This window comes from Centruroides sculpturatus, unplaced genomic scaffold (assembly GCF_000671375.1).
Source record: "Centruroides sculpturatus isolate CEXI.00-Female unplaced genomic scaffold, Cexi_2.0 scaffold203, whole genome shotgun sequence".
Classification (NCBI taxonomy): Eukaryota; Metazoa; Arthropoda; class Arachnida; order Scorpiones; family Buthidae; genus Centruroides; species Centruroides sculpturatus.
This window is the reverse complement of record NW_019384324.1, coordinates 570,114-595,215: the sequence shown is the minus strand read 5'-3', so window position 1 is coordinate 595,215 and position 25,102 is coordinate 570,114. Positions and strand designations below refer to the sequence as shown.

The window sequence follows — 25,102 nt, the reverse complement described above, 5'->3', positions numbered from 1 at the left end:
CAAATCCTTAACACTGCGACACAGATTCCCAGAAGTGTCATCATACTTCTGGGAATCTGTGTCGCAGTGTTAAGGATTTGAGAGTTGGAAGATGTTGAGCATTCTAATTGTTGGTTAAAACACTAACACAGTATTTATAGAAAAATGCTTTTATTTACACGTATTAGACAATTAAACTCCAGATTTGTCATCTCCACCACAATAAGCGATACATTTTGTGTAGAAACGTATCAAAACGAGGACTTTCCACCCACAATACAGTAACTAGCGTAGTTCTGTATTAAACTTAAGACTATAAATTGTCCTTTGTCATTCTGTAGACTACGGAATAAGGTGCAAATAAACTGCTACGAGAAGAGAAGAACTGCGTGTCTTCCTCAGAAGTGATAGGTATTTTTATCTATTTCTGACAGATCGTCCATTATCTGCAACGAAACAACTCGTATTTACTTTGGAAGCCGCAAGTGCCAACAAATTGAATAAACTAATCCCTTACCTGATCGGAACTGGTGCCGATCTTCTTGGCCAGTTCGCACTTTTCCATGACGGACAGATTGATGTATTTCCACAGGAGATCGCCATCCAGGATGCTCTTGTGTGGATTCATCAGATACTTCCTCTGGCTGTGCAGTGCCCTGTCAAAAGGTATTGTCCCATCAACCAAATGCCAAGAACAGATAGAAAATCAAATTGCTTACCTGAAAGCTTTTGGGTTGAGCCCACAAGTGTGAGGTATATGAGTGACCAGGACATTTTGCAACATGAGTAGACGCCTGTACGTCTTTTCGGACACCGGCAGTAGATATCCTAAGCTTCCGTCAAGAGTCGCTGAAAATAAGAGTGGTGATTACATACAAACATGCTGGTGTAATGGAAATTATCCGACTCATTCACATTATAAGTGATGTGGCAAAGGGTATCCTTCACTTTGTATTTGCACAAGGAAGCATTATGGTGGAGGTGCTTTTGGTTGGAAACAAAGGAAAGGATCCAGACTGCTTGACATTTATTTAACCATTTATAAATTAGATTACAAAACTTCAACACCCTAGAAGCCTTAATTATAAACAATTGTGCCAAAGGAGGCAAGACAGAACAAAATACTTGTTTGGCACTTTTTCTCTGAAGCAATATGAACGATGAATTCAAGAAATGACAATGCAAATGGCAGTCACAATAACGTGAAGAACCAGCTACAAAATTTCTGGATGATGCTACACCCCATCCCCACGGCACACTTGCAAATGCTAATTTAGTATTTTCCCGAGCAATGCTACACTATTTTGAAGCACTTTAAATGCCGTCAAAGAATTGACGTTCAAGCAGGTGCAGAAACAAACAAAGGAATCCAATTTGGTCGTTTACTTCCAATTAAAACTAAATTAGTTTTTAGTTGAGAAAACCGAAAGTAAACCTGAAAGTAGGATCTTAATGATCCTACTTTCAGGTTACTTGATTTCTTGACACGTTGATTGTCAAAATTTTTATCCCAATACCATTTCAATTTATTTGCATTATTTTATTGTTCTATTTAATGTATTTATGCACACATAAGTTGAAGTTTTTATTCATTTTTCACTGCTTCAACAACCTAGGAATTAAACAAAGGTTATTTTTTGGGGGACTTTTGTTTTGCACGGGTTCAACTCATTACCGTCTATAAAGCATTATTGGAGCACAGATGCATAATGCCCTTTGAATGAGCCATAATAGATTTCATTTATTAAAATTTTCACATTTTGCCGATAATTCAACAGTAACAGTCGACAGATTACACGAGACCTGTTTTGAATCACTTCAATACTATTATGAAATTTACTTAAGCACCACACGGAAACCTCTATCGACAAATTAAAAGTTTATTGTGGGAAGTCTGTAGAATGGACTACGCATCCGGTGTTATTTCACATTTGACGGAAGATTGTTTAAACAAGGAATACATATATATATATGGATAATTCTGTCAACTCGACAAACCTATCAACATGTCAGAAAACTTGTTTATATGGTATTTTACGAAGTAACCATATAAACAAGTAAATATCACAATATAATAAATAAAACTTGGCCAACAGAAAGAAAAAATTTCTTGCTTTGCTTTGCTTTGTATATTTGTGATATTTTATATTTTTACTTAATGCAGAATAATAATGGTGAAAGGGTGGAGTCCTTCTGCATGGAGAGAGGATAGTTTGTAACGAACATCTATTTCAAGCATTGTCACAATGGTTGAAATAGGTCCACGTGTATGCGGGAAAGAAAGGACTCACAAAAACGTACGATTGATCTTGTGCCGTGTGATAAGCAACACTAGGATCATGTGAAGCACTAATTGTGACAGTGACCATTTCTTAGTTGTATATCTATTGCAAATGCGTGAAAAAATATGATGCAGTCAGAGTAAAAGTGGAACGTTTGAAGGACGTATAAAAAGTGTCACGTATTTCATAGTCACAACTTTTGTATGTGTTTGAAGAATGCTGTAGTAATGAGTGCCACAGATATATGCTGTAAAGTATTGTAAACAGGGAGGGAACAAAAGAAGCACCAATCTCACTAATTGGATCCAAGTGTGATCCGGTGATAGACCACTTGCCTGGCCATAAACAAGTGGGTTGGAATATCAGCAGACGTAAATGTAAGCCTCACTCTCATCCGAAAAGCGGACCTGCGTGAAAGCTGTTAGTGTAAGGGAGGTTTGTGATTGGTCAGAAGTTTCCATCCAAAAAAATCCTATAGTTTATTTACAAAATATATATATTTTGTAAATAAACTATATCCAGTTGCGACAAATACTGCAAACCAACTCAACGAGACAGAGTTTGGAGAAGAAACTTCACTTATGCAGTACTGCAAAAATTGGTAAGAAAGCAAAGAATGCTCTGTGGATGACTGACACTGTGCGTGAAGCTGTACTAGAAAAAAAAGGGGGCATATCTGAATATGCTTGCAGATAAAATGGAACCACATGATTACAAACAGTTGAAACTGGAGAATGCAAAAGAGAGTAAGCCACATGTGAAAGATGAGTTTGCTGAATGTGTGTGTAATGATTTTGAATCTAACAATAAGTTGTTTTGGAAAAAGTAAGAAGTGTAAAAAGCAGGGCTGTGGAGTCGCGTAAAAATCTACCGACTCCGGCTAAAACACCAAAACTCCACAACTCCGACTACGAATCCACAGTCCTGCCAGGGCTGTGGAGTCGCGTAAAAATATACCGACTCCGACTTTTCCTTACCATCCGACTCTGACTCCGGCTAAAACACCCAAAACTCCACGACTCCGACTCCACAGCCCTGGTAAAAAGACAATGAAACTTCGTTGGCTGGTGAGATAGGTACATATTACAGGTGGAAGGAGTATTTTGAGTTTGTATGGTGGCAATGCAGCTGGCAGTAAGTGTTAGGACCACGAGTAAATGTGATTGTTGTTTAATGTTGCTAAAGTGACAAAAGTTGTATCATGTCTGAAAGGTGGTAAGGCAGCAGGATTGGATGGAGTAAGTGCTGAAATGATTAAGTATGGTGGGAGGGAGGTTGTAGATTGTGTGACTTGTTGAACATTTGCTGGCATGACAGGTGTAACTGTGCCAACTACCGTGCAATAACCTGCTCAGCATTCCAGGTAAGATGTATGGGGAAACTGTTGGTATGTCACCTACAGTGAGTGGGTTGTGCAGGGTGGTTTCAGGAGTGGTAGAGGATGTGTGGATCAATTGTTTTCTTTGCAGCTGATCATTGAGAAGCACTTGGAAGTTGGAAAGAAAGTTTTTAGTATGTTTGTTGAGATCAAAGCATATGGAAGGTGTTGAGTGAGTATGGAGTATCTGAAAAGTTGCTGTGTGCACTGAAGTCAATGTATGGGAACTGTCAGGCATGTGTGTCCTACCTCCTCCTCTGAATTCTTTGCAATTCAGAAGGGGGTGTGTGATGAGTCTGTGGCTGTTTAATAACTTTTTGGATACAGGGGTGTGTGAAAGTTGGGAATGAAAAAGTGCATATTGTTGTATGCAGTGCTGCTAAGTGAAAGTGAGGAGAAAAAGTATGCTTAGCTGATTTTAACAAGGTGTTGCAAGGGAAAGGGCTATGAATAAATGCTAATAAGATTAAGTGCATGGTGTTTGAACCAGGGCTGTGGAGTTGAAGTTGGGAGGAATTTCCTGCCAGAGGAGTAGGAGTCGACACATTTTTTTCCGTCTCCAACTCCCACATTTTACATTTAGTATAAATACAAAATGTATCAATTTAATTCACTAAATATGTAAAAATGTTTAGTACTTAAATTATTTTAACCCAATTGAATTTGAATATTTTTGAATCATTACTCAATTTTTCTGAACAAGGGGCTGAAGTATCTAGCTAGATCACACACTTTTTAGTTGGACTAACTCTTCTGGAAAGGTGAAATTGAAGTGCAAATGCTATCAAATATATGTAGATGTAGAATTTTATCGTCCCCTTTCTCCTCTTATTAAGTATTTATTAGTATAAAAAAATTAATTTTTAACAAATATTAAAGTAAGTTAAATATTAAAAATACTAACTATAAAAGTATTTGGATAAATGCCCCAGGCTCCTTTCAGAGTGCAGAATAGGGTATCCCCTATGAGCGCCTCTGCCTCCCATAAAAGACTTGGTATTTAATTTTTCTGGAGTCCAGAGTCGGCCTATAAAATTATCAGAAGTCGGAATTGAGTGTTTTTTTACCGATTCTGAAGCCCTGGTTTGAACATGCTAAGGTTGACAGGATGGTATAAACATGGAACAAGTGGACAATTTTGTATACTTGGGGAGCAGAGTGATGGTGGGTTGAAGGGGGAGAAAGCCAGGAGAAAAGCATCTGGACTGAAAGTCGTTGGTGCGTTTAACTGCCTGCTTCAAAACGAGTGTACGTCTAAGAGTAAGATTATCTGTGTGCAAGCAAGTGCTGTTACCTTCCTTGTTGTATTGATATGAAATGTGGGCGTGACAGAAGAAAACTGAAAGTGGAGTGAACGCCGAGTGCAGTTTGTGGCAAGATACTCTTGGATAGGATAAGGAATGAAAGGATTTATGAGTTGTGTGGAATGCAAAACAAGCGACTGAGTGGGCACAATCTATGTTGTTAAGGTTTGGACAAGTGGAGCCCATGAACAATGAACGACAAGCAAGCGACCTATGGGCCACCCACCAAAGAAATGGACAGAAGGTGTGCGAGATGCTTTGATTGCAAAGAACATCAAGTATGCATGGACGAAGTCAGCATAAATGTGTATGAGAGGTCTCAATGAGTGTGGAAGAAGCGAGAGAAGTATGTTTGGATCAAGCAGTGTGGAGGCAGCTCATTCACTGCCAACCCAAAAGGGAAAAGCATGAATATACTGTACATATGTATGTATGAAAGACAATTATAGAGCCCAAGTTTTTTTTGGCTATTTATATAATAAGCTTTACAAATCTGGTCTCAGTTTTTGAGCGTAAGGAAGGAATAAAAGTCAACAGTGACAATTTATAAGTATACAACTTTCTCAAATTGCAGCCTAAAAGAACATTATTCTGCCAACTAAGCTATGCAGAGTATGTGAAGATAAGTCTGCATGCTGATGGAACTTTTTGAAATATTCCTGTATGCAATCTATGAAAAATATACAAATTAACATACATAGTAAATAATTGTGGCCGCATGTGAAAAAATATTTTTTAATTCCTATTCTAAATATATAATCATCATAGAAAATGCTGCAAAGCAGAGCACGATATACGAGATAACTCGTAACTGGCAATCAACATGTTAAACCAATGATTGATGCCAAAAGTTTTCGTTAAATTGCAGGTGTATTTATTACCATCTGGAAACATAAGGTGTCAATGAGTTGATTTTGCTTTCTCGTGTAATTGAAATGAAAAGATTATTCTAAGATAGTGACATATTTGTTGGAACTTTGATAAATAAGAAATGTGTTATGCCATAAATTTGCTTACCAAACATCGTTATGTGTCTCTTTTCCAGAATTCCCAGCTGTCGTTTGTCGGAACTGACTTCCCCCAGCCTGCATCGGATTCGGAAAAACGAATTTACGTGATTGCCCAGGTGGAAGTCTCCCTTTCTCAGTAGACGTTGCCCTCCGCAACTCTCTCTCCCTTCTGGCTGATACATGTATATGACAATGTTCTTCTCCACGTCCGAAACTAAAATAAAATTTTATGTTAGTGGGACAGTTGGAAACATATTGTTCCGAACGGACAAGGTGCTTACCGACAAATCCCACTTGATTATTGTCGACTAGAAATTCGGTTGCATAGACTTCTAGTGGTTTTACGTCCTGAAAAATATGTAATGTGATCATTGCCGTCGCAAATTTCTTTGGTGGTGGAAAAAATCTGAAAACGTACCTTACTGACTAGAGACAGGGTTCTGCTTTCTTCTTGGTATCTCAACAGTGATATCGACTTGTAAATATCTGCTACGAGAATCAAGTTTTTGATACACATCGCAGAATGAATGTAAATTTGTGTATCAATAAAAGCGATTCCCACCAGATCATTATCTTTCAACTGCCAGATATAAACCTACGAGAAATTCGGACATTGAGATGGTGTCTGAGTGACGACAATAAAAATTTCACCTTACCTTTTGTCCAATTGCACTGAGCAAAAAGCCTACAACTTGGGATATGGCAGTTACTGGTCCTTTCTGTTCTTTGCTGTATAGAACCTAGAAGCGGACTAAGATGTTAACCAATTCCGCAAATTAATCTCTGTGTTGAGGATGACGATAAAGCGAATGCTTACCTTAATTTTATTTTTGGTTAGCGGTTGTCCCGGTTCCGGTACGACGTCAATAATATCTAGTATAAGAATCTGAAACAAACATTATGTTATTTTGTGTTGCTCAGAAGTCTAATTATTAATTACTAAGCTCTTGTAACATACCCTTCCTCTACTGGTAACGTCTTCACCATAATTATAGTTAGTACCGATGGCCAGATAACCTTTCAGACCACTTCTGGTCCCTTCGGACATGAGCATGACATTTTTCACACAGGTGACGTGCTCCCATTCTTCAAGCTCTATTCGCGTGTTGGGAATCGTTTCCCAACTTACGGGAGAAAAGAGCTGAATGGTAAACTTTTCGGTGTACGGATAGAGAAATCGCTCGTCTGTAATAAACACTCTTAGTAATGATAGGTCCTTTGATTGGATACAATAAATTTAAAAACACTTACCCCTTTCCAGCACTTCAAATTCTTTCTCGTCTCCGTTGAATCGAACCAGACGTGTACATTGCTCCATGCTGCTCGTTACGATGCAGTAGGTCTTTGTTTCTGGATGGTAGTTCACGAAATGGGGCGTGTTTCGCAGTGGAACCTTTCTGACCGGCCAGGCGGAATCGTAAGACAAGTGAGTGGGCAAGACACAAATACGCAGTTCCCCCTGTAAATATAGAAAATTGTATAAAGCAAACTGCGGCTGGATACAGAGATGTGTAAAAGAATGGCTTTACCTGTCTATTGAAGTACAAAAATCCTTTCAGGCAGTTGACATTGTGGAACGGAGCAAAGCAAGTTATTGCACCGTCGATTCCCATCTGATGAATACGCAACTCTCCGTGAGAGGTCATGAAGAGCCAATGAGGATAAGGCCCACAAATAAAAACCTAAAAGAATGATATTGAATTATGGAAACATCAATCAACAGTAAGTCTAAGACATATTTTTGATTACCCCACTATATCCAGAAATGTCTCTAAATGGTCGTAACCATCTCTGATGGCTGCGAGCTCGTTCCTGATCGCGGGATTCCTGGTTTCTCATCTTCCTTTCTTTCCTCTCTCTCAAGATCATATCATGCGCCACCTTTAACAAATTTTTTTCTTTTAATTTAGTTTTTCCATGCATTAAACATTTAATTTTCCAGTACTTAATACTTACTTTTCTGAAACGTAATTTTAAGTGATTGTCAGTTTGATTTTCATAAAAAGGGAATGCTTCGTACATTACCAACTCCTCATCGATCCGAGCCTAGAATAAACACTTATGGCGGCCAGAAATTCTTATGCAAGATCCCGCTAAGAATGCAACTTACCAGGAGGAGGGGCCTTGAATGCATGGGACCGAGTCCGATTACAAGTATCTCGTGCACCAGCGGCAAGGAGTCGTGCTGTTTCTCATACTGTTTCTCTCCAGAGCTAATTCGTAATAAACGATTTTAACTTGTTAGATTTGTATTTAATTGGTTAAAAAATTTGTATCGGAATTACGATTCGTACTTTGTCGCAGACATTGCAGTAATCTGTATACTATCCACCAGTAGTTTCTGACCCATCGGAAAATTTTTTACCAGGTAGCTTAGTTTATAGTCCGGGAGCGAATAGATCTGTTTAAAAAATAATGCATAAATTTAAAAATGCAATGACAACAACAAACGAGAAGTCCAGAAAATATTATAACCTCTAGAACTCCATTTTCTCTCACAATGAATAGCCAATACGTTGGCTTGATCTCTTTCACTTCGACAACTTTTCTGCAAACAAAAATTACCATAAATTGTGAATTTATGCAATACAATACGATTATAATTCCAGTCAATCTGCAAAAGTACAGTGTTATTCAAAGGAGGTCCAATCTCAGTGATTTTTATAATGACAAATATTTTGATAGTATCATATATTTGGTGAACCACACGATGCTTCTAACATGTTTGCGTACTCCAATCATTTGCACTTTGAATCACACAAACTGTATCCGCAAACTTTCACATGTGGTTTGACCACATTAACCTGACAGGCGTGATGAAGGACACACTGAATGCTCGCGGGATGGAAAGTTAAAACAAAATTTGAATAGTAAGAGCTTACTTTTTTGGTTTTGCATCCACAACTTTGCTGATTTCATTTTCAGTGGAAGTGGTAGGTTCTCCATACAGTAATGCATCCTCGTCGTCCATGTCACTAAATGAAATGCAAGGAAAACAAAGATCTTTAATTTGCGACTTACTTTTGTTTAGTTTCTTGTGACAATGATAATTATAAAAATTGGATTACAGTATATGAGGTAAGATCCAAAAATTCAAAGACTGCACTCGCCCATGACGATACAAGTACGTCCATTCGGAATTTATTTGAGGGCAAAGCAGTGAACAAGGAGTGTTTATCTAGACATTTGACATCATTTGTGTGAGCCCATCCACCATAAATGGCCCAAGATGTAGCATAGTAAACAATGGTTTTAATATACTTGCAAGTGGATTATTCTGAAAGGTGGTTGGAGGTTGTGTTTTAAAATACTCAAGGCAAGGAACCTATGTGCCAGACTTTTTGGGTCTTACCTCAAATATGTGTATATTTGGAACACTTTAATATATTTCAGCTTTGTAATAATGATTATAAGGGCTTTAAATCTCATAGGCCCAAGATATATAGAGATAAAATTTCTCTACATTTATATACATACTAATTACACTAAAAAAGTAATCACCTCTTTGGTAGATTTAATGTACTAGGTAATGTTATGTTGTTGTTCATTGTAGAACTGGGTGGCGGTTCAGTCTCAATGACTTCACGAGGAGAGACGGTAAATAGTCCACTCACATCCTTATATACGCAGAGAGTCAGTATTTTTGATTTCTACATAAAACCACCAAATCAATTTTGGTTAAAAAGTGACCGATTTATGTAAAATAAAATTGTTTAATATCGTCTGTGGTACTTACAATGGCAGCCAGTTGTGGACGCGATGCCACCAGTGGAGAATTCGTGGCCGAAGGATCCTGTCTCAATGTCAACTGTATGACCAATCCTTCTTCACTCATGATCAGAGCATAGGGATCGCACACAGAACTCCACACTATGGGAGAGCCTACATCTAGAGGAATGTGCTGTAACTGTCTGCATCCAGAGAGGAGTCGCACTCCCATGGGAGATACTTGCAAAATGTACTTGTTGTCACCCAGATTTCCAGCAAATATAGTAGAAGCCTGAGTGCTGAAACCACTGTGATCCAATTCGTTGATTTCCTGACCAGTTTGTAGGATCTGTTCCAAAGATTTATAAGCAATGGCAAATAAGACTATAATTTATTAAACAGTTTTCAATGTATCACTTCAATACTCACCATACTACTGTCCATACGACTCAAGATCAGAAATGCATGAGTGGACATAGAATCATCCTTCTTTGGTTTCTCTTTCTCTTCAGATTTCACATCATCCAGATAATACTAAAATTTCAGTTTTATTCCATAATAAAAACAGTGATTATCCTATCTAACAAGTGACTTTTTGGCCACACCACATGCTGGCTGCAATTAAGAATCAATAACTAATTACCTACCTCTTGTTCTCTTTTGTCCACACTTGGTCCAAAAACCGTCCACATGTCCACACATCCGGGCAATTCAAAAGTTGTCACAACTTGCGGTCTTACCGACCTCTGAATGAAAAATATTTTATCCCTCAAACAGCTCGTAATTTGGCGCACACACACGCAGAATTAAATGAATACATTACCTGCAAGACACATATGGCACCATTTTTGCTGTAACCGGCCGTGGAAACCAGTTCGAGATCTGGATCAGGATTATTCGAGAATTCTTCTGACTGGAATGCAGGCTCGCCCATGCATATCCTCCCACAGGGTCCAACGTTTAGAAGACTGTCACAAACCTTAAATATGGAAAATGTGATTTTCTCTGTTGAATATTATTTTTACGTCGTAGTCAAACCTCACTAATGTGTGTTTTTTAATATCATACACAAATGATGTTCATTTAGTACAATTAAAACAGATCTAGTGATCAGAAAATGCCAGATTAACAGTTTCTGATCATTGGATTTGACTTTACACTTCTCAATTTATATTTCTGGGTGCCAATTTAAGAGATTGGTGATTTACCAGTTAAAACTAAAAAACACAAGCCCACCCGAAGGGAAGGAATACATCTGTGATCTATATGTGCACGTAACACAGCATATATTGATGTGCATTCACCACAAACACACACAGTTATTGAGAAAATTAATTAAAAATACCTCGAATGTATAAGAAGTGATCTGTTTTGTAGTCTGCGTTTCACTCCCATACACTTCCAACTCTTCGGGATCTTCAATAAGAGCAACATCGGATGCTAGAACCAAGCATTAATTTTTGTCATCGTTCACAATAATGATGCTTATTCTAAAAATTAAAAAATTACCCATCCAGTCGTCCATGTTATCTAATCTTTTCTTCTTAATGGGACGTTCCTCGGGCTGTAAATTAGACAAACAAAATATTAGGAATGTCTGTCAAATAATACTTAAAAGATACAGCATAACGTACACTCCTATGATAATTTAAATATGTTCTCCATCCTACGGGCACTAAGAGGGCTGTTTTTAGCAAGTTCATTATGGGTTCAGCCAGAAGCATGATGAGGAGGCCAGGCAGTGAGAGACAGAGCCCTATCCAGATGAACTGAAAAAATTCCTGGAGTTTTTTGATCTATCTGGGTTTGATCCCAGGTCCCTCGGAGCAGCAGGCTTCCATTTTAACCATTCTGCCATCTGGCCGTATAATATTTAAATATTGGGACAATATTTTTTCTGTTACTATTAAAAATATCTATTCTGCTTATTCTAATATACACTTCTCATACAAAACACTTAGCCATCTCTCGTACAAGACCCAGAAGTCATACATGCTGTGTTTCCACTTTGCAGTAGACAGCATTACTACTTTCTCATGGACGTTCTGGTTTTCAGACTATGGTGTTAACCTAGGAGAAACTGTAATACTGTACAGTACATAAAACAAATCTTTTCCACTGTACAGTAACTTTTTGTATACCTTGTATTAAAATTGATATATGGAGAGAATCGGCTGTCAATGAAAAACTTACATAACCTACATACACTTCTATGTTAATTTTAGAATAAATGAGAAAAATCTGGAAAACATTTTTATACATTCAACACATTACCTAGAAATGTTTTTATAAAGAACATACTTTGTTACATAATTATTTTAACTTCATCATTAGTAAATTTACTCACAATCCCATCTCTTCTGGCAGTTCTCACACGAATTTTCTAAGAAATCAACCAATAAAAATGGTTCAAGTTCATCTAATTTAAAATATCTATTGCCAATTAAAAAATATATTTCTCCCTTTACAACTACTATTTCTAAATTAAAGAGTTAATTGTTTGTTTTTAGAAATTAAGAATGCTATTAATAACTTATGCATGTTTCCATTAGAGGTATTTAACGTACTATCTGTTTTTTTTTAATAAAAACATAAGTCCCATAGTAACTTCTAATTTCTTGCATCTTCTTTTCTAACTCTTTGGTAAAGTTTTATCCATTCTGAATGGTTATCACACTTGTTACGTGCTGGTGTTGGTTTTATGAGTGATATATTACACCTATTCCAAAGGAGTCAAATACCTTTCAGGTCAATAGCTATATCGTCTGCAATGTCATGTTCAAACACCTATTATTTCGAGACAGTTGGCAGTTTGACATTGCAGCATCCAGGTTGTTCCATGCTTGAGTAACTATATTAAAATACATGGAGGAAAAATTGTCTGCGTATGCTATTTAAAAAGATATATTTAGTGCTTTTGACTGTTTTACCATCCACAATTATCAATATTTAAGTTACATAACACTAATATCGCAATCTGTAGTTGCTTAATGTATCTCAATATGGGCATTGGCAGCCTCTTTCCTTCTCTGTAAAGTAAGTCTAGCTCTACCTAAGATATATTTATTGCTCAATAAACTAATTTACCAGCTAATTAATAGAAAATAAAGAATATTAGTGATTTTTACCTCTGGTCTCGCTTGTCTCACTTCCTCCAATGAATTGTCTTGTACTTTTTCAGTGTATCTCAATAGTAAAGAATTTCCCAATCGAGATCCGAGGAAGAGATATCCGTCTTCGCACAATGTCATCTGCAGTAATATTTATTAGATATTTTGTTAGCTATTTGGTTACAGCTCATTATAGATAATGAAATCTAGAGCATGAACATAACTTACACATGTTGTTAAGACACTTGCCGCAGCTCTATCAAAGTTGAAACTGCGAACACTACGCATTCCGTCGTTAAACAGTGTGACGACATATCTAGGATAACAACGGAGGTTTTAAGTAATTTATAAGATAATTAACATAGTAAAATCTATCTAAACTTACAATTCTCCTCCCTTTAATGAAATCACAATCTTGTCGTAAGAAAAAAAGCATGCCTGTGCACAGTCAAGAGTGATTCTGACATTATCCTGCTGCTCTGAAAAGATACATAAAGACCAGTGCTACTTATCACAGATCGGTGATAACAATAGTCTATAGTGTTTTAACTACATAGAATGCAGCTATCGTGTATTTTTGATGAGCAATGTATTGTTCCTATTGTAACAAAGCTTGGCCACCCTGACTATATAGTCTAAACACTGCTATATCTTTAATAGTTAGGTCTAATCCTTAACTTACCTATATACAGAATCTACAGAGAATTGTAATTGTCTGTAGATTCTGTATATAGGTTACATTATTTACTTATGTAATAATTACTTACTTAGTGGAAATGCAGTACTAGTTTCTGTAAAACTATTGAGTGCCACTCCGTAAGGTGGAACACTCTGATTTAGATATAGCAAAGAATTAACTGCAAATATCAATACTCCACCTGAAATGAAACATTTTAATCAATATATTTAAAAAATACTCAAAACAATATAAAAATTTAAAATTTTACCAAGTGGTTTTGGTACTGGAATTGCCTGTAGACAGTCAAACGGAAGGCTACTCAGAGACCAAATGACAGGATGCACTTTTTGATGAATATTAAGTGAAAGAGCAATGATTGCAAAAGTGTCACGCCTCACTGCAACTCTCCTAAGAATTTAATGATTCTAAAATTATTACTTTATTCAAAGGACGGTCAAATTAAACTGATCTAATGCATTAATTTACACTAACCCAGGCCAGGTTCGTAACGGTTCGTATAATAAAAGCAGAGTTGGCTCGTAATATCCGTGTAAAAATTGAATATCGATCACATTATTCATCTTTTCATCAATATCTGTTAGTTTAATAGAATAAGAGGCCAGCACTGGCGATTTGCTAAAGTAGTTATTAGTAAAAATAAGATCAATAATTTATTTTTGTCCAATTATGCATAAAATCTAGCTTTGTTACCTAGCAACGCTTATGTTGTTTTCCTGTTCGTCGGCATTAGTTTCTCTTCGAAAGGGAAGAATAACAATGCTCCGACCGTAGATTATCATAGCGGCGCATCTTCCGTCGGGATCGACGGCAACAAAAGGAAGATGATAATGGTGCGTAAAGCCGGCCTAACAAACATAAAAAATTAAAACGAGAAACAAGCAATAATTTTTTGTGTGAATGTTGTAATACCTTCATGGCATCCTCTTCAAAATAATGAAGCGAGAGGGTCTTTAGATCGTGAGTGGCTGGATCGTATTCGACGACAGACAACTAAATAATTAATTGTTTTATATAGAATTGTACTGTATGTTTTAAATGTAGAAAATTTTTTTTTTAAACCTTACCTTTGCATCTCTGAAACTCAGTAACAGAGCATCTCTTGAAGCGCCTGTAAATCTCACGGATTTCATGGAAATGATGATGCCAAATAAAGGAAATGTCTGTAGACATTCTAATTTCAATTTCGGTGAACTGCTGCTGACTTTATCAGGTGGCTAAAATATAAATTTATATAATTAAAATTCTTTAATGTCCATAGACTTGTGTAAAAAACTAAATGATAAAAACCTGAAACCAAAGCATTACTTAAATGTTTGAGAGGTTTATTATTATTATTTTATTTTTTGTCTTTCCACCCTGTGAGACACTAAGAGGGTCTCTTTTAGCAGAACCATTATGGGTTTGGCCAGGCCCACAAAGGATTCCGGATGGTGAAGGATGGGTTTGATATATATGAGATGGACCAACCCTAAAGTATTTGAGGAGTTTTTCAACCTTTATAGATTCAATCCCAGTTCTCCCAGAGTAGTATAAGCTGCCACCTTATTTACTCAACCACCTGGTAGTCTTTAATATTTTAGGGGATGATATATCTGCAAGAATTCCTTCTTGCAGATATATTATTATCTGTTGAACCAGGAACAATATCTTAATGTAGGGGTTGTCATCAGCAGTTGGCAACAGACATTGTCATCTTGCCTCCCATGACCTTGAACCACCCATGGGCATTTGTGAGGACGTGGCATTAGCAGGCAACTGCACCTACTTCTGTAGCTTTTTGTCCTTTTGTGTGTAATCCTATCCCTCTCTCTTCTTATGCATGCTCTGCCAAGACATTCTTCGTTCTTTCTTGTGCCAGCAATTATGTAGAAAGCATGCAATTTGTAATAATTAGCTAACTTGCAGTGCATTTGCAGGTGATTGTGTGTAACAAAAATTTTGCAAATACAATACAGTCGACCCCCCTATAACACTGTTGATTATTCCGTTTTATATGAATTCCATATTGTACGAGTCACTTAGATTTTACAAATACGTGTGCCAGGCTGCGAACGGCTCACATATTTGTAAAATCTAAGTGACTCATACAATATGGAATTCATATAAAACGGAATAATCAACAGTGTTATAGGGGGGAGTCGACTGGTAGATTATTTCTGGCACCTTATATATTAGTTACTAAGTTAACTTCTAAATATTTTTTCTTCTTGTCTGCAATGAATATATATTGATGTGGCCTAAATTTGGCCAATTTTTCCAGACTTATTTCTTTCATTAGTCCAACCAATTTGCATAGATGACTATAGACTGAAAATTCTAGCACATATATAAAGATAACACGATGATCCTATTCTTAACGACAATTGTTACTTCAAACAAGCACATTTACCTCAGAATTAATGGGTTTTAGAAAAAAAAAAAGACCAGCTGGTTTTTTAACGCACAAGTATATAAAGTTTAATTGTACACAGTACTAATTAACAGCATTACAGGTAATATGATGATCTTGTTCTCAAAAGAATCATTTAGCTGACAACTGTTTTCCTCTTAAATAACAAGATGTTTAGAGAAAAAAGGAAACTGGTGGTAACACACAAGTAGAAAAGAGTTCACAAAATAGTTAAAAATACAGTTGATTAAAAGGTTGAATAAAATGTTCCACCTTTTCTCTTTCTTAAGCCATATCAAGATATATTACTAAGTTTAAGCCATAAGTACAAATGACTCCAGAGTTCCCCTTATAAAGATGTGGGTTCAGCACTTGCCTCTTTTTCCATAATTTCTTTAACTTCTTCACTTACCAGTGTAGATAGTGTAGTACTCGCTGTACTAATAGTTAGCACTTTTAGCCTGGCCAACCGGCTGATTGTGTGGAGTTTTCCGGGTTTCCTCCACACAATATAACCTGAATGCGAACCAGCTTCTGAGAAGACCTCCCATAAAGCAGACTTTGGCAAAAATGTATAAGTTGTAGCCAGTGACCGCAATCAAAATTAATTATTTTGAGTTAGTTGTCATTGATGTTTCCACAGCTGCAGAAGTTCTTTAGCTCTGGACAGCATGTATTGATTTATACAAATATGTAATACTTAGCTGCAATGCCCTATCACAAGGCATGTGTAGTTCAACTTAAAAGTACACTATTAATACATTAACATACATCCATAAACCTCTTAGTGCTCTCAGAGCACTAAGAGGTTTATGGGGCCTTTGGCAAAAGGAAAAAATATCTTAATGCACATAAACTACTCCCAGATCAGCAATTTTATATAAACAATTCACTGCGATTGATGCAAGTGTTGTTTAAAATTTTTCTGCTGTAAAGCAACAATATTTTTATAGATAACTGTGTAGAAAACGCTTGTTAAAACATCACACCAATGCCGAAATTCATAAAAATATACTGTTTTTATTTTAATTTACTTCGTATTTTTGTAAGAAGAAAGCTATAGAAAGACTATATAAACTCTATTTATTTATTAAAACTAACTGCTTTAGATACTGCTTGAACAGAGCATAACTTTTAAAGTACTAGAATACATGGTATACACAATCCTAGTTACTATTTAATAACCTTTTCACACCTGCAAACTGGCAGAAGGTTAAAAATAAATTTTCTTAGACTTAAACTGCTTAGACGCAGATGGCACATGCGACTGTCATAACTTTATTTAAACAACTGCAATAATAAAATATAAATGAAGACNTTCTAGAAAATATTAGACTTGTTTTTAATCCTTGAATCTATTCCTAAATTATTAGCACCGAGTTCAGTCATGCGAAGTAATGACAATATTTTTACAGCATGTTTTACAGGGCTAAGGGATCCAAAAATGTCTCATAAACAAACCCTTCAACCTTAATGTTTTGGCGCTATAAAGTGATAAAATTTAAACTAGATAGATTTAACAATGTTGCTCTCTGCATTACTTTGAAGCGCCGCGGAAAAGCCTCAATCTCTGTCCTTCAGACTCTGTACTGTACCAAAGAGCCATTATACTAATAACAATACTTTCTATTGAAAATTGTTGTAATACAACCCAAGTTTAATATCATAACAATGCAGATTTATTAACTGTTACAGTTGAGCAGTAATACTCAGAAACTTCTTTCTTAACATACAGACAAAGAACATACAGAAAAATTTCTTACATGTCCGTTAATACCAGTAATAAATAAATGCTATTAAATAATATTGTTACATTAACACATATATTAAAATATATAAACAGAAAAATGCTATTGCAAGGTTGAATGCTGAATATTCAAATAAATGCTTAAATAATTTAAAATAAATATTATTAGAAAAGTTAATAATTTTATTTAACACGAACTTTCTGGATATTAAAAATATAAATTGCGCCTAATTATTCAAAACGTCCTCTGAGAAATTATCAATAACTGCTTCGGCATAGTTCAGAAAATTCTGATAAATAATAATTTATCAGAATTATTTGATTATTTACAAATAACATTTCAATAGATTCATTGGAAAGGATTGACGAATAATGTCTCCCGGAAATTTTTTTTTATTGAAAAGTGTCCTCTATTCAGATGCTACATGCCTGAGAAAGCCTGGAAAACTCCACGTGGCTAGCCCGTTGGTTAAGCAGAACCTGCGATCAGTGTTAATAATGGGCTATCTGAGATACACTGTCCATGAAAAATTTCATGGATAGTGTATCTCAGATAGCCCATCATTAACACTGGTCATTCGGCCATCCAGGTGACGAGAGATATTTTTAGAAATTAGAAGTGTAATTAATATAATATATTCAAGGAAATAATTAATAGTAACTAATTGTACGTAAGTTCATTCATATCGATTGAAAATTTAAAGCTAACGTTTAAAATTTTTAAATTTTAAACAATTTATAAAATAATAATGTTTAGGAATTATAAAGTGTCGAAATAATTCACATTGAAAGATTCAGAAAGGTCACTTTCAGAATCACTAATAACTTCATTCATAACTTAAGTATCTTGTGCATCTCAAACAAACTTTATTTGGCTGCAATTTGAAAAACTGCAGACTTATAAATTCCATTGTCTGTCTAGTTGTCTGTCCTCCCTCCATCTCGAGACGTTGTCAGATAAATGACTGCTGAGTCAGATATGGAAAGAATTTTGGTAGGAGGCCTCAATTAACTATATATAATCTCAGGCCCGTCTTTGGTACGTGCGCGACCCTAAGCCAAGAAAAGTTCGGAGGCCTCCTTAAGGAATTCGTAATGGAATGTTAAACGAGATCATTTTGACATAGAGTAAATAGGGATAGGGGAACACGCGACTAAAAAAAAACAAATTTTCTTTAATTTAGATAAAATAAACTAAATTTAAATTTAAACTGCTAGAGTCGGCACATTTTCCCCAACTCCGACTCCTCTGGACAAGAATTCCATCCGACTCCGACTCCACAGCCCTGAGGGGAACACACTATTTCAATTCTAAAATACAATTTAGAGAGCTAAGATAGTTCCTGTGGCAAAGAATTCAACTTCTGAGGTCACGGTAGTTGAAATATTTGCCACTGATTAAGCTGATGGGTCTTCCACAAAATGGATTACCATATAAGAATATAACCTTACCTCTACTTCGGGAGTCAATTTGAAAACTCTTAAATAAGATGCTCCTGCTACCAATAAATTCTGCTCTTGCAAGTTATAGAAATTGCAATAGAGGCAATGTTCGACTGCAGTGGGAGGATGAATTTGCTTGCAGATTGCATAAATGTTGGAAGTCATGATGATGATTTTATTTCACCTGTAAATAATATTAATTATCAATATTTTTAATTCAATTTTATTAATAAATATCACATTTTATCCTAAATTATTGCACAATTTGACAATGTTTATGAAGCCAAAATGCTTTGGTTCAGTTTATAAATTGAAATTTATAATCTAAAATCATCAGATGATGCTGCATCTCAGGTTCAAAAGCATTAATCTTATAATAACAAGAATAATAATATTTATTTGTGGCACTATTTTGTCTGCATAAAGCACTTGTTGAATTTCATCTTCCCTCTCAACTTTTCTTCACAAAATTTTTTAATTATATGCTTTCCGACAAACTTCTTCCATTGTATTTTACAAAAGAGTTTGCAAAACTCAGCAAATTTCTTCCGAATGGCCATAAAAGTATATTTTATGGCCATTCGAAAGCAAGCAGATATGCGACATCACTATCTGCAGATCAATCATAACTTCACATTTGGTTATTTCCATTTTCAAAATAATAATTAAATTGTTTTATTGATTTACTAAGAACATGTGATCTAACTAATGACCTGCAATTGGCTAAAATTGTCATTAATATTCAATTGATGTCCCGTTAACCAAATAACAGTAATTTAGTTTATTGTTTCTGATATAAAACCTAATGACAGGAATATTTTGAAAATACAGTGGTACCTCGGTATACGTCTGCTTTAGAATATGTCCAATTCGGAATACGTCCTGTTTGGACGAAACAAATTTTGCTCGGTATACGACTTTTGTTCGGTATACGACATAATTCAATTATACGCGCCATCAATGAACAAGTAGCACTATCGGTGTACTAGACCAGACTAGACGTTCGCGGTGCAACGGTTTATAACTTTGTTAAATTTCTTCTGATTTTAATTCGTAAGTAAAATTTTATTATTTTTATTAATCACGAATCCCAAAAAGGCAAATGAAAAGCGACAGAAAACTAAAAAAATGACTAGAATTACAATGGAACTGATGAAAGAGATTGTTGAGAAATACGAAGGTGGCACGCGTGTTCGAGATTTTAACTGTTGTTTACCGTATTCCGAGAACGACGATATGGACAATCGCGAAAAATAAAGACATTATTAAATCTGCTAACGTTGCGAAAGGGGTTAAATCAATTTCTAAACAGAGATCGAAGACATTAGATCATGTCGAGAAATTGCTTTTGCTTTGGATAACTGAAAAACAGTGCTGGAGACAGCGTATCGGAAGCAATTATTTGCCAGAAAGCTAAAAAGATACACGCTGATCTCACGAAAATCAAGCAGGAACTAGCCAGGAAAGTGAGGTATTTAAAGCCAGCCATTTTTTTTTACACGAGAATGGATTAATCATTTTTACATTACTTCTTATGGGAAAGGTTGGTTTGGTATACGTCCAATTCAGTATAAGTACAAACATCGGGAACGGATTAAGGTCGTATACCGAGGTTCCACTGTATTTTAAAAAATTCTTCTAATTATTTTCAAACATTGAAAATAGATGGTTTTGATACAGATTGCTCTATATAAGTATAATGGCCAAACTGCAGTTTATGAGCCATGCACAATTCTTCTAGCCCCTTACTGCAGTTCCCATATACAGCTGTCCCTTGATAATCCGACAGGTATGGGACCAAAGGGGTGTCGGATTACCAAAAGTGTCCGGATTAACGAAAGTGATTACATATTTGGCATTGTTTTGCTAGCAGTAGCCTACAATATTCCCTACTCCAACTGTTCATGGAAAACACACAAAATGTGTGTCATCATGTAAGAATTGGGTGGGAAGATTCATGTCACAACATGCTTCTGTGCAAGCAGACATGTAACGGGGACGGGTACCTTGAAGGGAGGTGCGTCGAACTACTGAGCATGTCAGATTACAAAATGTTGGACTATCAAGGGACAGCTATACTTATACAAATTCCTTTTTCTAAATTTGGTATATATTATATAAATACATGTACAAAAAGCTAAGTCACACTACTGTCTATTGATGTTACAGAACATATTCCATATGCCGACAGACAGTCGTACAACTTAGCTTTTTATACTAGTACTTGGTGTCTAGTTTTCTATATTTTATTGCTTACATACACATAACATTTTTGTAAGTTTGCTGACTATTATCATGTAATATCCATATGGATTGTAAGCATAACTTGAAACTTAAACTTGAACAGGCAACTGAAAGCTAGGATATGTTCATAAAGTACCAGTGAAGTAATGGTGACATTGAACATAAAACAGTGAAAATTTCTGTAGTATTTTTACTATACATTAATGTAGTAATTAAAATTTCATTCTGATAGCAGATGTGGCTCTTGTGTATTTCCAATAGGCAATGTATGGCTCCTATAATAGCAAGGTTAGCCAATCCTGGTATATACTGTATTTTTACGAACTATAAGACATACTTTTTTCTTCGAAAAATTGCCTTCAAATTTCAGGTGCGTCTTATACTCGAAATTAATATAAAAATGTCCAGTGTTTGATTTAAAATTCCCACCAGTCTTAAAAAACGGCCATATATTTGATGCTGCGGAAAACCTATCTCTATCTGGCAACATTGAATTCAACTGGCAGCAGCAGTGCACCGATGCAATGAACATGGGTGCGTTCTTTCATTCCTCCACGCGAGCGACATCCGTTTAAAAATTCCTGCGGAATGCACTCCTAAATTCCGGTTGGAGTGTGCTCCATCAAAGGGCAAAAACGGCCACTTGTAGCAAAAGTTTGCGGTGGAAAGCAACATGGCGTCCTCCATGGCTCAGATAGTTTCATTTCGGGTCCATTACCGTATGTGGTTTTATGAATGAAAATTTAGAAATTGTGAAAGCACAAGTTAGTGCACGTGGTGATGTACGGTTAGTGTCTTTTCGAATTTTTCTCGTGGATATTTTGAATGCTCTTTCAACAAATAATCCATTTTATGGTTAAGTTTTACAATTGGGACTCTTCTTTTGTCTTTAAAAGCTCATATTTTAAAATTACAATATTTTCTTTAGTAGCTAACAAAAATAATGGTAAAAATGTTATTTTTTTAAAAAATTGCTTAAAAATTAAGATGCATTTTATAGCCCGTAAAATACGGTAATCATCAAATAACAAAGTAATATGCAGTTTTTGAACATGGTCAATGTTTTAATTGGTGGATTTGCTATTTTATACTTTTCTTAAGTTATACTAGTGTTTCCCAAAAATACACATTGGCTTTCTGAATTTGGTAACATTACACATGTGAATGACACTGTTGGGACGTTAACAGAACTGTAAAGCATATCCATATGACCAAAAAACTCAAAACAAACTATACCTTTATATGTGACACTTCACAAGATAGTCCCCAGAAATCCACCTACTTCCAGCACTCCTCAAATCCACCTACTACTACGAGCACTCCTCTAAGCTTATCTTGTGTTTAATGAACAGCCAAGCACGGTGATTAGAAATTCTAACGATATTTATCAGTAAAATGTCCAACATGCAACCCTTTGCAAGATATTCACCTCCAAATGTGGAACTCCAAAGCCGACAGTTCCGGTCGCCAACTCATTTGCAGACGTGACATCCACAAACAAGTTACATTTTACGCACGGTAACCAGTGCCTATGACACAAACTTCTATTGACTAAAAACAGCTTTCACCTCGAACCGATACCCCGCTTATTCTCCACGTTCCACGTCAGTCGAGGCACGACTACGCACGAAACACCTTCCAAGCTTACCGTCACTCCGCACACAGTCACATGCTCTGTTGCTACTATCACTCGCACCTCGGCACCCATACGGGGACGAACTTTACACCCCCTAACACTACATAACATCGAGTACTCCACTCAAATTAAGCATACCACTCGAAGCCATGTCGACCGAACGGTTAAACGGGACGGTCTCCGCAGAGCATGCGGCACGCCTCCCGATACGCCAACTTCAAGGGGCTATATCTCACGAAGGATCACGTGTAGAGGTATGGTTCCTTTGACTTTTTTCCTCCTATGGGCATGCTCTAAAGCTCTGTTAAGGTCCCAACAGCAGTGTGAAACTGTGGCAGAAAATGGAGTCATTTCTGAATATAAAACAGACAGTACGCTAATTCTATTAAATTTTAATCATTTTCGTGAGTTAAATTCAATTTAAATGTGAAAATATAAAGGAAATGTACATTCAACCAATTGATTTCCTAAGCCTCATATTATTAGACAACTGCCTGTGATTTGTGTGTCTGGTCCTTAATTATTGAATGTTTTCTTGTAATATTAAAGGTATAAGTTAAAAAATACTTACAATATAAGACGATGACAGACGGGAAATAAATATAAACACTTATTAATTACAGCATAACCAATAAACAAAACTTTCAAGCGTTTGAATTGTCAGCAGACATCTACACACGACGGACAACAGCGCCACCTGCCACTTATTTCACTTTAAAATTAATTTTAATAAAATTTAATTACTTTTTATATTAATTATAACTTCTTATAAATAATAATTTAATCGTAAAAGAAATAATCGTCCACATTTGCATAATTTTTTTATCTTTTTAAGAAAAAACCCAACGATCGTCTGTCTTTTTTTTTACGCCTATTGGTTCGTTTCGTCATTCTTTGCCGGGCAACGCCACCTATAACACAAGGCCTGCCGACAGGATTTATGACTCGTACTAAGCGGTCCATTCTCTCTCTCTCCATTCGCACGCACGCGGAATAGTTCAAATCTCTAGCTTACAGCGGAAATTGCGATAATTAATATTTCAGGATGGGGTAAAGATAAACACACAAAATTTGACATGGTGGATTGCACACGAGTGGCTTTGATGTGCTATTACATTTTGGTGGTGAAAGATCGAGAGGGGTAGGACTTTTTCGTAAAACTCATCCCTATGCTCAAAATTAGGCTTTTTCCCATTTTATAGTAATTAAAAATATAAAAAGTTTTTATAACAAAATCTGATAAAAGATGGCGCCACACGCAATATTTTTTTCTTAATAATGTAAATTTTTTTAAAATGAAATATCATATAACAGCCGGGAAAGTTATGCAACTCTCGTTGCTGCAGTTTTTGTATAGTAAATAATAAATTCTATAAAACTGTCTTTCTTTTAAAAAAGACTGTAATTTGATCCAGATAATTGGAATTTTACTGTATTAGCATACTGTACAATCAAAGATCTTTTACAATTATCGTAACTCGACGTCTTTTGGAAATGAAAAAAATGCTTAGTTTAGGCCCACCCTTATAATTTGTTCTGCATCCAGAAGCACAACACTAATACTGAAACACAGCAAATCAATACTCAACATACAGCCCGTCTTCCTCCACGTGTAAGACAACGTACAAAACGGCCTACTCGTGATGGCACAATATCCCTTGCTGGCATGCTGTTGACAAGCTTTTTGTTATAGGTGGAGTTGCGGAAGGACGCCATTTTTAATTTTAAATCGCCGATTGATGAGGTATCGATTGCAATGGATTAACATCGTTTTTCGCGAGGATGACGGTACGAAAGACCGAAAAATAGCAGCAGATGGAATTCCGCCATTTTACAGCAGCTCTGGAAGTAACTGTCACTATGAAAGTAGAGAATCAGGGGGCTGCCTTTCCCTAAAAAACTTTTTTTAAACTTACAAGCGCGGGCACACAAGTGCATTTGAAGTTTCTGGTTGTGGCATGAGACCATTCGAGATGACACAGATCCCCTCTATCTCCTCCTCGATGGATATTGGAGTGCCCTTGCAAAATAGACACTCGCACGTGCGCATAGAATTTTGTAAGGGTTTTTATCTGCTCTTATTAGGTGATGAGGGACTGGGCCTTACATATCCGAACGGACTAATGCTCGAAAATTTTCTGTGGTGTGGCCGGGCGATAATCCAGGAATCTT

The 25,102-nt window shown here is 36.1% G+C and overlaps 1 protein-coding gene across 1 annotated transcript; it reads right to left on the bottom strand.

Moving 5' to 3' along the window:
* Positions 1–93: 93 nt before the first annotated feature.
* LOC111626709 (cleavage and polyadenylation specificity factor subunit 1-like) lies at positions 94–23,646 on the bottom strand. Its single transcript, XM_023370195.1, has 35 exons — positions 23,502–23,646; positions 19,060–19,234; positions 14,536–14,685; positions 14,381–14,461; positions 14,162–14,316; positions 13,943–14,086; positions 13,719–13,858; positions 13,539–13,649; positions 13,157–13,250; positions 13,000–13,087; positions 12,790–12,912; positions 11,171–11,225; positions 11,007–11,101; positions 10,485–10,640; positions 10,309–10,407; positions 10,091–10,195; positions 9,690–10,010; positions 9,455–9,603; positions 8,836–8,928; positions 8,429–8,501; positions 8,248–8,354; positions 8,064–8,166; positions 7,910–7,999; positions 7,703–7,834; positions 7,483–7,635; positions 7,205–7,412; positions 6,912–7,138; positions 6,771–6,839; positions 6,610–6,693; positions 6,372–6,548; positions 6,235–6,301; positions 5,961–6,167; positions 699–828; positions 497–635; positions 94–425 (listed from the first exon to the last, which is right to left on the bottom strand). The coding sequence occupies exons 2-35, from the start codon at positions 19,213–19,215 to the stop codon at positions 378–380; spliced, it is 4,329 nt and encodes a 1,442-aa protein (XP_023225963.1). The 5' UTR covers positions 19,216–19,234; positions 23,502–23,646; the 3' UTR covers positions 94–377.
* Between the last annotated feature and the right edge of the window lie 1,456 nt (positions 23,647–25,102).

Coding starts and splice junctions, on each gene's coding strand:
- LOC111626709 (XM_023370195.1), bottom strand. CDS start 19,215: ATGACTTCCAACATTTATGCAATCTGCAAGCAAATTCATCCTCCCACT. Junction 8,355..8,428: donor GAGAAAATGGAGTTCTAGAG/GTTATAATATTT, acceptor TTTTTTAAACAG/ATCTATTCGCTCCCGGACTA. Junction 7,835..7,909: donor TAAAATTACGTTTCAGAAAA/GTAAGTATTAAG, acceptor AATTTGTTAAAG/GTGGCGCATGATATGATCTT.